Consider the following 17,084-nt stretch of genomic DNA (forward strand, 5'->3'; position numbering starts at 1 on the left):
GGCTTTGTAGAATGAACGCACTGAGAATTTACCCTCTTTATTGTTAGTTGAGTTTTCTCTCTTTTTTTCTAAGTAGCTAAGGGTTTGTCAATTTTGTTGATCTTTTAAAAAATATTCCACTCTTAGTTGTGTTCATTCTTACCCCCCACCATTGTTTTTTATCTTTTATTAATCTGTTGTAATCTTTATCATTTCCTTTCTTCTGCTAGCTTTAGATTAGGTATGTTCTTTTTTAAAGTTCCCTGAGGTGTAAAGTTAGTGTTATTAATTTGAGATCTTTTTTCCTTTTTAATGTATGAATTTATAGCTATAAACTTCACTTATCCTGCATCCCATAAATTTTGGTATGTTGTGTTTTGTTCTCATTTGTCTCAAGGTATTTGGTAATTTTCTTTGTGTCATTCTCTTTGACCCATTGATTGTTTAAGAGCACATTGTTTAGGGGTGCCTGGATGGTTCAGTTGGTTGAGTGTCCAACTTTGGCTCGGGTCATGATCCTGCGGTTTGAGGGTTCTGCCCACATTGGGCTAGCTGCTCTCAGCGTGGAGTCTGCTTTGGATGCTCTGTCTCCCTCTCTTTCTGCCCCTCCCCCACTCATGCTCTGTCTCTCAAAATTAAAAACATTAAAAAAGGAGAGTACATTGTTTAATTTCCACACATTTGTGGATTTTTCCAGTTTTCCTTCTAATTTACTTTTTTTTTTTTAACACTAAAACATTGTAGAATTCTTTGTATGCTTGTAAGTAAGGTTATTTCCATTACTTTTAATAATGATGTAGGATTTATTTGCATGGTTGAATCAGAATTTAAACCATATTATATTGATGGATATCTAAACTCTCTTTAGCTTTTCACAATTATAAACAATACTGCAGTGAGCCTTAAATTGCATGTTTGCTTGTTTGTCAGGTTATTTTCCTTGGCTAAATTTTTGGAAGTGGATATTATGATGAGCACTGAGTAATGTATAGAATTGTTGCATCAGTATGTTGTTCACCTGAAACTAATATAACTGTATATCAATTATACTTAAATATATAAATTTTTTGGAGGGAAGTGGAATTACTGGCTCAAATGGTATTTTTCTGTGTGGGAATATATATATGTGTTGTATATTTATATACATGTTATATTTGATACATGGAGCCTTCTTGGTATCAGTTGATCATTCAAGACTCATTAACACTGAATGGTGTGTCTGTTTACTCAGACCCTTATCAACATGAATTGATTTTAGTTTTGAGAGGGCAGAAAAGAACAAGATAATACAGGTTCTTAAGGAGGCAGGAGTAGGTAGGTGTTCACATTAGGAAAACCATTTAATGTTAATTCTAGCAACTACTTGTAGGATGGTTTGTGGTTTGGAATCAGAAAAGATTGGAGAGAGGAGAGGGTTCTGGTAGGGATACCATTTGGGAAGCTGTTTTGGTAATTTGACATGTCAGTAGAGCCTAAAATAGGGTGGGGATATTGGGATTAACTAGATAAGAAGAATAAAATAGGAAAAGACTTGTTCTAGCAGTGAAATGAAAACACAGGTCTCTTAATTCTGTTGGTACTTTATTGCTCTCCAGAGATTCACAATCCTGGAAATAAATAAGAATCCCCTATGTAGCCTATCCTCAGAAAAGAAAAGCTTTCCAGGTGTTTCTTTTATGTAGCCAGGATTAAGAACCATACTCTCTCATAGCAGCTCCTAAAACTGGTAGACTTTTGCTTGTGCTAAAGAAAAAATACGTTCTCTTGGGGTGAAAACTAAAGGTTTACACAACTAGTTATAAGAGGTAATCAATACACAGTGCTTTGGTGCTGTTAAATAGGTGGAGACTAAAGCAGTGAGGCAAAGTGCTCTCAAACAAGCACCAAATAAGCACAGGTGACCTGTTAGGCTTGGCGGTGGGGTGGGGTGTGGTGGACATTTATATAGGGAAGGTAGCATTTGAAATAGACCTGAAGGGATAGGTAAGGCTTCTGAGAACTCAGATGTAAAGGTGAGTGTCAGGAGCACATAGACCAGGTTGTGCAAAGGAAAGGGACGTGTGTTTGGGGAACTTTAAGTCTAGTTTTAATTAGGTCATTGGTACATTTCTCAGAGATGAGCAGGGAAAGATTGCCAACTTAAGCATTCAGAGGTTGGTTTTTTAGGAAATGGGCAGTCACTCGGGGCTTTGGGTGGTCCTTGGCTGATAATGAATGGGAGAAGAGAAAGAGGGAGATTGTGGTTTAGGGAAGGAACACTGTTCAGTCATCAAGAGTTACTAGGAGATGTGAGAATGTTCTTGACGTCCTCAGTGATTTTTGAAGGTCATGACCAGGTTGCTTCATGGCCTCAGCAAGTAAGGGGAAGGTGGGTGCACTTATACAGGTGAGAGGTGTTTCTTAGGAATATTTTCTTGAATCTTCAGATATCTTGAAATAAAAGCCTTTAGCTAATTAAGCTGTTTCATGAGATAGTTCCCCGGTTTATTTAATGAGAATAATCCTATTAGTCCTCTTATTAAAAAATTGGGATTTGATGTAAGTTTCATGAACTAAATATAAAGCACTCTGAAATCCTTTGAGGAAAGTAGAAGGCTATTTGGTGGAGAGCTACTTTTCAGTGAATGTGTGAAATTTCAAAATGTTAGTTGATGATGGCTACATTGAAAATACAGTTGGGAGAAAAATCGATGTGGGACAGAGTTGATCTCCAGTGCATCATAAGCTTCTTTAGAATACCAAGTAGTCTGAAAAATGTAAAACGTGTTGTGTTTTTCCAGGAGTATGTTCTTGTTGTAAGTGTTCTTTGCTGAAGCAGAGTCAAGCATGATTATTTTTAAATCTTGGTAATTACTGCATAGCTTGTGACTTTTTAAAACAGATATGAAAAAATAATTTTCCATGAATGCTTAAGGGGTATTTTAAATGTTGATCTTTATATATTATTTTGGGTTGTTTTACTTTGCCCACCATGAAGTGAGGATGGAGAAGGATTTTGAAATAAGATCCCTTTAAAAAATTTATGCTGCTTTTAGTTTATTCAAAGTTTACCTCAGAATCAAATCAGTGGTACAGATCACAGTGGAATAGATTATTAAGTGAATTGTAGAGGCAGTTAGAAATGTCAGTTCCCACTGAGGGACAGATGGTATTTAAAATCAGTTATTATTATCTTCTGTACTCTTGAAGAAAGGTAAGGTTTGAATGGAGCAGAGGAGGGCATCTGATTATTTAAGCTTAATTGCTTTGAAAGATACATTTAGAGTTGGGCACAGGTGGGAGTGGCACCAGCTCCCTGCTCCTGTCTCAGAGAGCTCTTTTTTTTTTTTTTAATGTTTATTTTGAGAGAGAGAGAGCAAGAGAGAGTGAGTGCGCATGTGCGAGTGGTGGGAGGGGCAGAGAGAGGATCCCAAGCAGGCTTTGCGAGGTCAGTGCCAGGTCCGACGAGGGTCTCGAGCTCATGAACCTCGAGATCATGACCTGAGTGGAAATTAAGAGTCAGTTGCTTAACCAACTGAGCCATTCAGGTGCCCCATCTTATTTCCCCTTTACTGAGCTGTCACTTCTTCAGAGCCCTGCCCTGTGAGCTTTGTAGCTGCATAGAAAGAGTGGACCTCGGAACCTGAAAACCCAACAGCTGTTTGAGCTGGTTCAAGTTATTTAACCCTTTCCTGTTTTAGTTTCCCCATCTGTAAAATGGGAATCTTAATATCCGATTCCTAGGATAAGTGTGAGGTCTGAGTGAGATAATGCATGTAAGGTGCCTGTCACACACACAAAAAAGGCTCTCAACAAATGGTAGTTCCAATCGACAAATGTTGACTGGAGGCTTGACAGGCCTTTATCTCTAATGGACAGTGATCCTCCTAACTCAGCTTGACAGAAACCTTCCTCTAGATTTTTGCCACCTGGTCCTTTCTATTCATTAAGATGGCAGGAATTTGTATTTTTGAGACAAGACTCTGAAGCAGGGAAGTTATGACAGCTTCCCTATTACCTGTTGACCAGTAATAATAAGGGTTGCTATTAATATTGAAATGGTAGTTAGACAGGAAAGGGAAGACAGGGGAGCAGGAAAACCCTGGATTAAGAAATACCAACAATGCATACTGCGAGACTTAAAATGCCCACAACTTTGCAAAACAAATACTGTGAAGTTGTATTGTGCAGTATAAAAAGGAATAATCTACCATAGTCAGCTAGTTTATTTCAGGGAGTTAGAAATCATGAAATAATAGGAAAAGCTATTAATATAGTAATACATCAAATCATTACATCAAATACAAAAAATTGCTTCTATGGATGCCGAAAATGAATTTCATAGGTTTCAGCATGAGTCTCTAATATTTTTAGAGTAGAAATAGAAAAATTATTTCCTGAATGTGAGAAAAAGTGTAAGAGTCCTCCAATTCTTTTCTTCTTTTTCAAAATTGTTTGAGCAATTCTAGTTTATTTGCATTTTTATATAAATTTTAGAATTGTACTTTTTTATGTCTAAAAGAAAAATCCTGACTGGAATTGCTTAAAACTTATAAATGAATTTGGGGAGAATTGACATCTTTCAGATGTTGAGTTTTCCACTCTGTGCATACAAGATACCTCTCTACTTATTTAGGTCATATTTGATCTCTTATTATTAACTAGTTTTCAGCCTATAGCTCCTGTTCACGTTTTGTTACTTTTATATTATTTAATTTTGGGAGGAGTGGTTTTTAATGGTATTGCTCTTGTGTCATTTTCCAGTTATATACTGCCAGTATATAGAAATACAGTGGGTTTTTGTGTGTTGACTCTGTATTTGTAACCCTGATATTTTACTTCTGGGAGTTTTTTCCTTTGTATTTCTAATTTTTTTTATTTATTTGTATTTTTTTTTTTTTTATTTGAGAGAGAAAGAGCCTGAGCCGGGGGAGAGGGGCAGAAGGAGAGAAGAGAGGAGCAGGGGGGGGGGGGGGGAAGAAAGAGAGAGAGAGAGAGAGAAAATCTTAAGCAGCCTTCATGCTTAGTGTTGAGCCAAAATCAAGAGCTGGACGCTCAACCAACTGAGCCACCCAGGTGCTGCTATATTTTTATATAGATAATTATGTCATCTTTGAAAGAGGATCCTTCCTTCCTTCCTCTCTCCCTCCCTCTCTCTCCTTCTCTCTCCCTCTTTCTCCCTCTCCCTCTATCTCTCTCTCTCCTCTCTCTCCCTCTCTCTCCCTCCTCTCTCTCCCTCTCTCTCCCTCTCTCTCCCTCTCTCTCTCCCTCTTCCTGCCTTCCCTGTCTGTATGCCTTTTATATTTATTTTTCGTGCCTTGTTGAATTAAAAAAAATTTTTTTTTAATGTTTATTTTTGAAGGATAGAGAGACAGAGTGTGAGTGGGGAGGGGCAGAGAGAGAGAGGGAGACACAGGATCGGAAGGAGGCTCCAGGCTCTGAGCTGTCAGCACAGAGCCTGACGCGGGGCTCGAGCCCACAGACCTTGAGATCATGACCTGAGCTGAAGTCAGACGCTCAGCCCACTGAGCCACCCAGGTGCCCCTATGTCAAATAGTTTTTAAAAAAAGTTTTCAACATTTATTTTGAGAGAAAGACAAAGTGAATGAATGGGGGTAGAGAGAGAATCTCAAGCAGACTCTGCACTGTCAGCACAGAGCCTGATGTGGGGCTCGAACCCATGAACCATGAGGTCATGACCTGAGCTGAAATCAAGAGTCAGATGCTTAACTGACTGAACCACCCAAGCACCCCAATATACGTCAAATAATTTTAGATTGTATCCTGGAGATTTTGAATATTATGAGATCTTGAGTCTTGTTTAGACCCTATGGAGAATGTTGATATTTTTGTTTTAGCAGGCTATTAATCTGGTTAGATTCAGGCTATGAGTTCTTACCTGCCTTCTGACCCAGTGCTTGGTCTGAGACTTGGATGATGGATTTTCGATTAGTTCTTTTCTCACAAGCATCAGTTTATTGTATTATGGACAACTTTCCGTAAGTTCCCTTTCTGGAACAACTTGCAGGTACTTTCTGGTTCTTTGGGAATTCTCTTTTTTGGTCTGGTCTTCTGGCCAGTAAGCTGCGGTTTAGTTACCTGCTTTGCTGCACACTTCATGACTGTGCCTGTATCTGTGGCCAAATGGCGAGAGGGCAGAGGCAAAAAAAAAAAAAAAAAAAGGCCGTAGGGTTTAATCCCACCCTCTCTGCACTGATCAGGGAAGGAAAATGCCCCTTCGTCAGAACTTTGGCTCCTACAAACTCATGTAGTAGATGGCCACCTCAGGATCACTTTGGGGTCTGGGGTGTGAGAGGATAGAAGAGAGAGAAGGTGGATACCCATGCTCTTTGAGCATTAGGAGTTCCCTGTCCTGATTTTTTTTTTTAATCTTTATTTATTTTTGAGAGAGAGAGGCAGCGTATGATCAGGGGAGGAGCAGAGAGAGAGGGAGACACAGAATCTGAAGCAGGCTTCAGGCTCTGAGCCATCAGCACAGAGCCTGACGCGGGGCTCAAACTCACGAACTCTGATTCTTGAACCAAAATTAGAGGATTTCTGTCCTGGAGCACTCTGTCTTCGTGGCCTGGCTTTCTAAGGGTTGCATAGCTTAGTATTCTGCCAGAGATTGGTCCCAGGTTGTACTCAGACGCCTTGAGCCAGTAGGCTGGGTTCTCTGATGGTCTGCGTGTTAGGAGTAAGTTTGAACTTTGGGTTGCATCCCCTTCCCCACTGTGCAGCTTCTGTGGGCAGTAATGATGCTAGTCAGATACAAAGCTCACAGTAAGCAATAGCTGCCTAATTGCCGTCAGTTTTCACAAGCCAGGAATTTGGGCCAGGGTTGACAACATGTTAAAGATAGATATGTAGGTGCATCATCTTTTCAAAGTTAAAATTTAAATTGCTTGAAAAAGTAAAATGGATGACAATTAGAATTGAACACTTATTGGCCACACATTTAACCTAATTGTTTTCCCAACGTAACAGTTGAGGAAAGTGGAACTGAAGAGATACTAAGATTTTTTTTTTCTCCAGTATCCCAGCTTAATAAGTGACCAAGCTAGGATACAAGTCTGTCTGATTTCAAAGTCCATGATTTTAGCCACTGCCCTAACCTTAGTTTTGAAAAGGAATGTTTTAGAAAGCCTTGTGGGTTTTGAGTTGTCCCTACTTAGAAACCCTTTATGAATTATGAATTATCCTTAGTAATAAGTAGGCAGTATTTTTTTTAGTATTAAAAAATTAGGTGTATATACTAAATTTTTGGCAACATTTTAAATGCTTCTTTTACCTCTCCTCTCTGATAGTTCTTCCCCTACCCTTTCTTGTTCAGATTGGTACGTACCCCTCCCTCCTGCCCCCATTAAAATTGGTATGTAAACTTCTGTGTTCTCTAAATGAATCAGTTGGGATAGAGATTTTTTTTAACTTACGGAAATGTGTGTCAGCTTCTGTGAGGGTAAAAAAAGATGTTGAGTGATGCAGACGCGTTTTTGTTCACTTAACCCATTTAGAAAGGTTTTATAAATAGGTTGTATGAGAGTGCCAACTATATAAAGGCAGATTTTTTTTGTTTTTTTAAGTAAGCTCTTTGCACAATGAGGGGCTTGAACTCAGGTCACACGCTCTGCCAACTGAGTCAGCCAGGTGCCCCCTAAAGGCAGATCTTACTTTGCAGTTTTGATACGCATGAGTTTAGTTACCATAGTTTAGTTAAACGAAACCAAGTCTCCTAACATCACAGAGTAATTACATAAAGTACACACTTGAGGGCTAATTCTTCAGTCCTAGGAGCACTATGTAAATCACAGGTGTGCATCTTGATTGGTGACCAGTCACTCCCTTCTTTCAAAACCTGTCAGTGATTGGTCGCTGTGCATCCGTCATTCACTTCTCATCCAGACAGACAGCAAAGCCTGTAGTTGTGGTGCTTTCTTGTCTTTCAGTGAGAACTTCTGTGATATTTTACAAATGTAATTGAAAGAAGGAATCTGTCAACAAAGATGAAAGTACAGCAAAGAAATGGTAAATGATAATGCTGGAAGTAAAATCTAAATAGAACATAAATGGGGTTGTAGAAAAAGTAGCTGACCATGGGAATGTTGGCATAGCTCACCATTCTAGAAACTCGAGACGAGTAGTCAGAGCACCTCTGTGAGGCCAGCTTGTTGACACAAATGAGGAAACTGGTTGTGCTGAAAAGAATGACAGTGTCTCAGGGGAAACGATAACCAACAAAAACTTTAAAGGAAGTCTCAGAGGTTTTGAAAGTGCAAAGGATAAAATTTGGAAGCTGCTCCACATCTAGAAAGGAGAGGGATAATTTGCCAAGCACAAAAAGATGCTCACTCCGTTTCATAAGTTATCAGTGGGAAGAAGGCTAAACGTTGTTCAAACTAGTCTTGATGAGTTTTTATTTTTTAATTTTTTAAAATTTTATTTATTTATTTAAGCAATCTCTGCACACTCAGCGTAGGGCTCGAACTCATGACCTGAGATCAACTGAGATAGCCAGGCGCCCCTTGCTAAGTTTTTAAATAAAGAAACAAAACACTCTAATTCTCAGTAGTACAGTGTACATAAGTGTTACTTTTATTCCTTCACCCCCCAGTTCTCTATATATTTATAACTGACAGAGTTTTTTTTAATGTTTTATCAAAAAATTTTAAAGGTCATGGAACAATTGTAATTTCTTACAATTTCTTACAAGATTCTTTGTATGGTTATAGCTTGTCCTGGTCATTTTTATGGCTCTTTACTACTATGCAAAGCAAGGACTGCCTATATTAAAAACCAGTTCTTAAGACCATTCTTTAAGCTATTATTTAGAAAAAGGGGTTTTGATTTTGGGTTTGATGGAGATCAGGGATGCCAGGAATTCAGTCTTTTTCAGGTTATTCCTTGGTTTAAAACTCTTTAATGGCTTTCTGTTATTAGAGTAGACCAGAATCCTTAACCTAATCTGATCCCTGACTATATCTTTAGCTTTTGTCTTCTTCCTCTTTTAATGGCACCATGTACTTTTTCTTTTTAGCCCTTATGACTTAAACTGTGTAATTGTGTAATTAGCCGTGTAATATTTGTCTAGAACAGGCCTATATTGTTCACTGCTGAATGCCTAGCACCTTGCAAGTGCTTTGGTCATAATGTGCATTCTGTATTTATATGAATAAATGAGTAGAATTGTGTGCATGAGTTTATATGTGCATGGATTTGTTTTTTTCTGTGGAGGGGAATGATTGCTTTCCCAAGATTCTCAAAAGATTCAGTGATCTAAAAAAAGTTAAGTATCACACTAAAGGAATTGATACAGTGGGTATTCAACCTAGATGGTATCATTAGACATAGAAGATGTTTACTTTTTAATTTTAAACTGCATTTGAATATCTAGACATATATATATATGGCAGTGAGCAAGCATTTTAAATTATTACATTGTAGAAAATAAAATTCATTTGAAAAATGGTTATCTATATAATAGCATTTAAAAAATCTCTCTCATAGTTTTATGTAACATATATTACAGTGTGATAGAAGTCCTATTGAGTGGGAGATCACTTGGTTTCATCTCTCTCTCTCTCTCTCTGTCTCTCTCTTTTTTTAGGAGAGAGCGTGAGCAGAGGAAGGGCAGAGGGATAGAGGGAATTTTAAGCAGGCTCCATTACCAGCACAGAGCCTGATGCGGGGTTCGATCTCATGACTGCAAGATCATGACTTGAACCAAAATTAAGAGTTGGACAGTTAACTGAGAGAGCCACCCATATGCCCCTTGAATTCATCTTCTGTAAAATTGTAAATTTCTCCTAGTTTTAAAAGTCTGTGTTTTCTTTCTAAAGTTACCTATTGATTTTTTCATATTGATTTTGATTTTATTGATAAAATATTGATATTGATTTTATTCATACTTTAAGCTTTAGAGATTTTTTTAGCACTATATATGTTTTAAAATATTTTGTATAGAAGCTTAACTCACAATAAAGTAATTTAGATGTTTCTTGATTGGGTTTATGTTTACTGTCTCAACATCATGGAGGCAAAATGTCCATAATTAATTAAAATAACTTTTTGTAACTTTTTAGTTGGTTATTCAAATTATTTCACATACCTAGACAAATGTTTCTAACTTACAAATCCCCTCCCTGCTTTCCTCTATATCCCATTCTATCTATCTATCTATAGTCTCTACACTCAACATGGGGCTCAAACTCATGGCCCTGAGGTCAAGAGTCACATGTTCTTCTTCTGACTGAGCCAGTCCAGTGCCCCCTATTATCCATTTTTTTTTTTCTTTCTAAGGAAGCTCTACCCCCAACTTGGGGCTGGAACTCACAACTCTGAGATGAAGAGTCACAGCTCCACCGACTGAGCCAGCCAGGCCTCCCTCTTTCCCGTTCTTTTAACAGTATCCTTTGGTCGTTTACTGATTCATTCCCAGACTCTTCTACAATTTCATAGAATTCCTCTCAGTACTGTTAAATACATTTGGCATGTAATCGGTTTTATCTGGGAACTCTCTGACCTCCAGCCATAACTTGTTCCCTGGGCTTGCTTCGGAGCAGTCCTCCTTATATCCCTCTTCAAGCATCGCCCTTTACTTCTCTTTTGTCTGTATCACATCATCCTCTTTCTTGGTTAGTTCTCATGTTTTATGCACTGTCTCCTCCAATAGCTTCCTGAGAAAGATGGCACAGGAGGTGGATTTTTGAGATTCTGAAAATGTCTTGTTATATACCCTGACACTTGATTTTCAGTTTGGCTGGGTTTGGAATTCTAGTTTGGAAATTGTTTTCTCAGAATTTTTATATTCTCCATTTTCGTTCAGCTTCCAGTGTTGAAAAGTCTGTTGCCATGGGATTCATAATCTTTTGCATATTTATGCCCCCCTCTCCCCCCTTCTCTGGAAGCTTATTGGATCTTATCTCAGTGTTGAGAAATTTCATATTGTATCCTTGGGCAAGTTGCGTTTTATTCTTCGGGGGTCTTTTCAGTCTGGAAACTCCTGTCTTTCAGTTATGGAAAACTTTTATTTCTTTGATTTCTCCTCGCCCTTTTCTTTCTGAAATTTTATTATTCAGATGTTAGACTTGTTTTTTTTTTAAGATTTTTAAAAATTTTTTTATTTGTAAGTAATTTTCTACACCATTATGGGGCTCGGACTTACAACCCCGAGGTAGAGTCGCATGCTCTACTGACTGAATCAGCCAGGTGCCCCAGACTTGTTGGTTGCAAGTCCTTTGTTTCACAAATACCATCTTGTTATTTTCAACTTTTTGTCATTTCAGTCTGCTTTTGGGAGAGGTTAACTTTGAGATCATCATTTCTACTGTCACATTTTTAAGCTTTTGAGAACTTGTAATGTCTTCCATAATTACTTGTAAGATGGAATCCTAGGCTTGTAGAGCTGAAGAGTATCTACAGGGTCACCTTTGATAACCCTGCTCTGTTCAGAAGTCTCTTCTGTATTGTTCTTGACATTTTCTTCTCATTTTTTGATGGTTTTCTGCCTTCTTATGTCCTAATTTCAGTGATGGCAGGAAGAGGGATAGCCAGGCTGAGGGCACAAACTGTGCTTGTGCTTACGTAACAATTGGAGTACCTTAGGATTTTGGAGAAGGGGGCGTATGTGATGGGACAAGAATCTGTCCTTAATTTTTTTCAGGGAAGTCTATTTATAGCAGTGCTGCAATAGTGGTTCTATTTGTTCCTAGGAGATGTGTAAGCCACTTTAGCAATATATTGTTCTCATTGAGCAGACATTCAGTTGATTTATTCTAAGCTGGCATAATGAAAATGAATTGAAAATTGTACCAAGCATATTTAGCATGCAGATGGTTTGTCTGGTTTAAGGAAACATTGGAGTCAAGGTCTTGAACTGAAGAAAAACATTGGTGCACCTAGCATGCAGCCATGGTGGGATTTTGCTTCTAGGCCTGGCCGACTTTTAGACTGGTATTCTAGGACCCACCCTGAATGCCTCACTCCTTTCTTTCCTCGTCCCTGAACTTTTCCTTGCTGAATGTCTTACTGCCATAAACATCTTTGTTACCAGCTAGGGTGGGAGGAGGGAAAAACAAGTGAAACTCCAATCTGTCTCCTCCCTCTTGTCAGTCTTATCCATGATGATGAATAATTTGGAAAGGGGTGGAAAAGAAGAGGTTGAAATTGCTGACTGAAATTAAGTTTCTTAAAATAAGTCATGTGCCTTTGCTCATCCCATTTAAAAATTACCATGCAAAGGGGCGCCTGGGTGGCTCAGTTGGTTAGTGTCCGACTTTGGCTCAGGTCATGATCTCATGGTTCGTGAGTTCGAGCCCGGTGTCGAACTGTGCTGGCAGCTCAGAGCCTGGAGCCTGCTTTGAGTTCTGTGTCTCCCTGTCTCTCTTCCCCTCCCTGGCTCATTCCTTCTCTCTCTCTCTCTCTCTCTCTCTCTCTCTCTCTCTCTCTCAAATAAATAAGTATAAAAACATTTTAAAACATAAATAAAAATCACCATGCATAATTGGGAGTTGACCCCATGAATAAGTACATGTAAGCAAAAAAAGCTTCAAGAAGACTGTAATTGATCCTTCACCCTCAATTAGTAGTGGATTGGATTCATTCTTTTGCTGTGCCCTGGTGTCTTGTTATTTACTGTCTTAGTTTCCTGTGGCTGCTGTTAACAAATTGCCACATAGTGGCATAAAACAACAGCAGAGTATTCTTTCATAGTTCTGGAGGTGGAAGTCCAAAATCAGTTTCACTGAGTCTAAATCAAGGTGATGGTGGGGCCATGCTCCCTGCAGAGGCTCTACGACATTTCTCCAATCTCTACCCTTCTGGCCATATTACCTTTTTTCCTGTGTGGGTGAACCTCTCTTTGCCTCTCTTTTATAAGGATACTCATGATGATGGTATTTAGGGCCTACTTGTGTAATCCAGGATAGTCTCCCTATCATAAGCACAGGGCCTGATGTGAGGCTTGAACTCACGAACCCTGAGATCATGACCTGAGCTGAAGTTAGATGCTTAACTGACTGAGCCACCCAGGTGCCTCTGACCTGGGTTTTCTGAATGCAAACAGTTACAGGCTGTGTAGGGTACAAGGAGAGGAAAGGAGAAGTAGTGAACATCCTGGCCCTGGAGGGAGAAACTAACCCCTCAGAGCCCATGGACAACCTTTAGGGAGAGTAGCTTTAGCGACACTGGTGTCATGTAGTTTAATTACTACATAGTCCTAGGGAGGCTTTCTACTTTTGTCGTAGCTTTTCCTTATCCATTACTTACTCTTTTATGTTTGCAAAGTCAAAACATTTGTAGGAGTTTCTGAATTCTCTTAGTATTTGTACTGATTTGTTTGAGTGATTTTAAACTCTTTGAGGGAAATACTATAAAAATCAAAGCATAAATAAGATCTATGGTTGAATTCATTTTTCTGATTTATTACTTGAGTTCATTATTTGAATTCAATTTATTACTTGAGTTCATTTTCCCAATATAGTATTTCCTATTGGTGTCTGAAATATGTCCTATGAACTTTTTTCCTAAGTGAAAAGTCCAGTCTTGGGGCGCCTGGGTGGCGCAGTCGGTTAAGCGTCCGACTTCAGCCAGGTCACGATCTCGCGGTCCGTGAGTTCGAGCCCCGCGTCAGGCTCCGGGCTGATGGCTCGGAGCCTGGAGCCTGTTTCCGATTCTGTGTCTCCCTCTCTCTCTGCCCCTCCCCCGTTCATGCTCTGTCTCTCTCTGTCCCAAAAATAAATAAAAAACGTTGAAAAAAAAAAAAATTTAAAAAAAAAAAAAAAAGAAAAGTCCAGTCTTTCACATCATTCATCCATTCTGATCAATCAGCAAGTACGCACTGAATCTCCACTGTGTACCAGCCACTACGGTTGCCTCTGGGCATGTGATGGTAAACTTGACAATGTCCCTTCCCTTACTGAACTTACAGTGTAGGATTGTCAGTGTGTAGAAAACAATGAGGCTACAACTAACTAGGAATCAAACTATAAATAATGGAAAAATCTGCAAAATTTTCCTTGTGTGCCCCCCCCCCCCCATCCCTCCAGTGTATGACATGGGTCATGGTTCTTTTCAAATGCTTAAAAATAATTTGGTGACATAAAATTGAAATATAACTATGACTATTTTTTTTTTAATGTTTATTTATTTTTGAGAGAGAGAGAGAGAGAGACAGGGTATGAGTGGGAGAGGGCCAGAGAGAGAGGGAGACACAGAATCCGAAGCAGGCTCCAGGCTGAGCTGTCAGCACAGAGCCTAACGCGGGGCTCGAACTAACAAACCGTGAGATCATGACCTGAGCCGAAGTCGGACTCTCATCCAACTGAGCCACCCAGGCGCCCTGAAAATACTGAATATAGTAAATACTAAATACTGAATATAGTAAACTCAACTGATTTAGATTTTTGCAGAGTTTCCAGTAACTGTATCTTACATACAGTATTCCTTAAAATGTTTCTGATTAAGGAAGGTCTGACACTAATTTTCATGTTTGCTCTTTTAGGAATGTTTTAAAGGAAGTTGGGCAACTCACAAGTTACTGCATAAGAAAGCAAGTAAGTAAAGTTACACATCTCTGTGTTAATCGTTTTAGAAGAGGCTTTTTGCAGAAGACTAGAAGTCTTCCAGTTCTGAAAGTGTATATGTGAATGTTCTGAACGTGTAATCCCTATATGTTCTAGAATTAGCACATATTTTAAAATTTTTTATTCTTTGTGGTGCATAAACATGCAAATAAAATGTGGCTGAGTACTGTCTTTGTTAATCCTGTATGTAACATGAAAACATGAGATGGTTGCTAGGATAGATGGCTTTTTCTTGAGCAGTACCTGAGAATGTCCTAATTTTTTGGCACCCTCTTTCCATTGTAGAAGTGTTGTAGGCAGGTGCACATGAGCTGTCTGGGTTCTAAATTTAGCCAGACCTCTTGTTTTTGTTTAGTTTCAATTTGATTGCTATTTCAAAATTTTATTACTTTGTTTTTTGATGTTTTATTACTTGCGGCTAGATACTCAATTTTCCTTTTTAAAGTTACTTTGTGAGACACAACAAAGTGAAACGATTAGCTGCTTCTTAGCTATTGCTGTCAGCCGCGTGGATCTATTGCCAACTCACATGCCCTTTCTTGCTTTGGCTTACTTACTCATCCTGTAAATTCATTTCATTAGTGGGCTGGCTTAAGGGCTTAAGACAATTTGTAACAGTTACCTGAAAATTGACAAGGGCTTTCTGGTCTTAAAGCATTGCCATCCTAATGGATGAAGGCTTGGCAGACAGTCTTCATCCATCTTAAGTTTCGTCTTAATGCTCTTGTTATTTTTTATTCATCTAACTGTATATTTTTTAGGAATTTGCTGGTTTAATAAAGTAGATAGATTATTTCATATATGTATGTATATACATATGTATATATTTATATCTTAAAACCTCATTGAGGTCGGTTCAACCACCATTTGAAGGAAAGGGAAATTAAAATTTAAAAAGACTTATTTTCTGTGGTTCTATAAGTGAAGTCTACATTTAATGGAAATGTTAGGTTATTGTGGGAGGAATTGTGGTTAGAAATGAGGAAATACGATTATGAATACATAAGAGTTTAAGAAAACATAAATGACAGGGTTTGTTACTTCAGATCAAAGTACAGTATAGAGGTTGGTTTAAAAATGCCATTTACTTTTATTTAATATGTAACTTAAGTCACACATTAAGTATTGTATGTCTGATGTGTTAGATATTGTTAGAGCTCTTTTGAGCCAGTTATTAACATTTTATATCCAGGAAGTTAAAGCATAGGGAAGGGAAAGGTTGAGGTGAAACAGTATGTTAGTAAAAAAGCTGAGAATGGGTCTCTACCCCATGCATATGTTAACTTGTTGAAGTGTGTGTGTTTCGTTAATATTGGATTCCTACAGGAAATAAGGGCTATTATGACCTACACTCCAAGAGAATTAAATAGCTCATGTTCCCTAAGTAAAAAGAACATAATTATTACTGCCTCGGACTCAGACTGTTTGCGTTTTACTTATAGCTCTGGTGTTTACACATGGTGCCTTCTTTTAAATGGTGCCCTCCTGGATTTTTTGGAGATGGATTTTCTCAGGGGTGAGCACTATTCTTGATCCCTTTGGGCTATGTTATGCTGTTGGATGGAGACAGCTCTCGGCTGGCCAGCCCTGTGTCTTTTACACACTATTAAATTGACCCTGACTATACCATTGAGGATGACTATTCTGGAGGAGGGAATGGTGTAGGGGAAGGTTAACATCCAGGGCGAAGAGGAATAGCTGGAAAAGGGATCGGGGGAAAAGAATGTTGGACTGGCAAGGAGCCAAGCATATTACAGATCACACCGTGTTCAAAGAAATAATAATGAGCTAACATAGGAAGCAGTAACTTTTCTTTTCTTCAAAAAAATTTTTTTTTCATGTTTATTTTATTTTTGAGGGTGGGGGAGAATGACTGGGGAAGGGGCCGAGAGGGAGACACAGCATCTGAGGCAGGCTCCAAGCTCTGAGCTGTCAGCACAGAGCTCGATGCGAGGCTCAAACTCATAAACTGTGAGATCATGACCTGAGTCCAAGTCAGATGCTTAACCGACTGAGCCACCAGGTGCCCTTCTTTTCTTTTCTTAACTGTAATGTGTACTGATCTCTAATTAAGGAGGCCTGATTTATATTTATGTTGGTGCAGATATTGGTCTGACATTTACTGTTAATATTTTTGCCTAGTTTTGGCATCAGAGTAATCCCAGACTCATAAAATGGGAGATGTTCCCTCCTCTTTTCTAGAAGAGATTGTGTAGAACTGGTATTATTTCTTCTGTAAATATTTGGTAGAATTTACCAGTGAAGCCATCTGGACCTGGAGTTGTTTTGATTGCAGAAGCTAATAAGACCTTAGGAAAATTTCAAGTGTCAGTTAAAGAAATGAGTCAATGGAGTATTTATTTTTTATGTGTCCTAGTGAAGACGATCACTTAGATTGCAAAGCCCTTAAAGGGGTGCCTGGGTGGCTCATTCGGTGAAGTGTCTGACTTCAGCTCAGAATTTATGGGTTCCAGCCCCACGACAGTCTCTGTGCTGACAGCTCAGAGCCTGGAGTCTGCTTCAGATTCTGTCTCCTTCTCTGTCTGC

The 17,084-nt window shown here is 38.8% G+C and overlaps 1 protein-coding gene across 1 annotated transcript in view; it reads left to right on the plus strand.

The window, feature by feature from the left end:
• METAP1 (methionyl aminopeptidase 1) overlaps window positions 1-17,084 on the plus strand; it is a 57,310-nt gene that overhangs the window by 14,779 nt on the left and 25,447 nt on the right. Inside the window, exon 2 of the mRNA XM_060654580.3 lies at window positions 14,456-14,507. Coding sequence (XP_060510563.1) covers window positions 14,456-14,507 — 52 coding nt within the window. The remainder of the gene's footprint in view (window positions 1-14,455; window positions 14,508-17,084) is intronic.

The sequence above is a fragment of the Panthera onca genome, chromosome B1 (assembly GCF_046562875.1).
Source record: "Panthera onca isolate mPanOnc1 chromosome B1, mPanOnc1 haplotype 2, whole genome shotgun sequence".
In the NCBI taxonomy this organism is placed as follows: Eukaryota; Metazoa; Chordata; class Mammalia; order Carnivora; family Felidae; genus Panthera; species Panthera onca.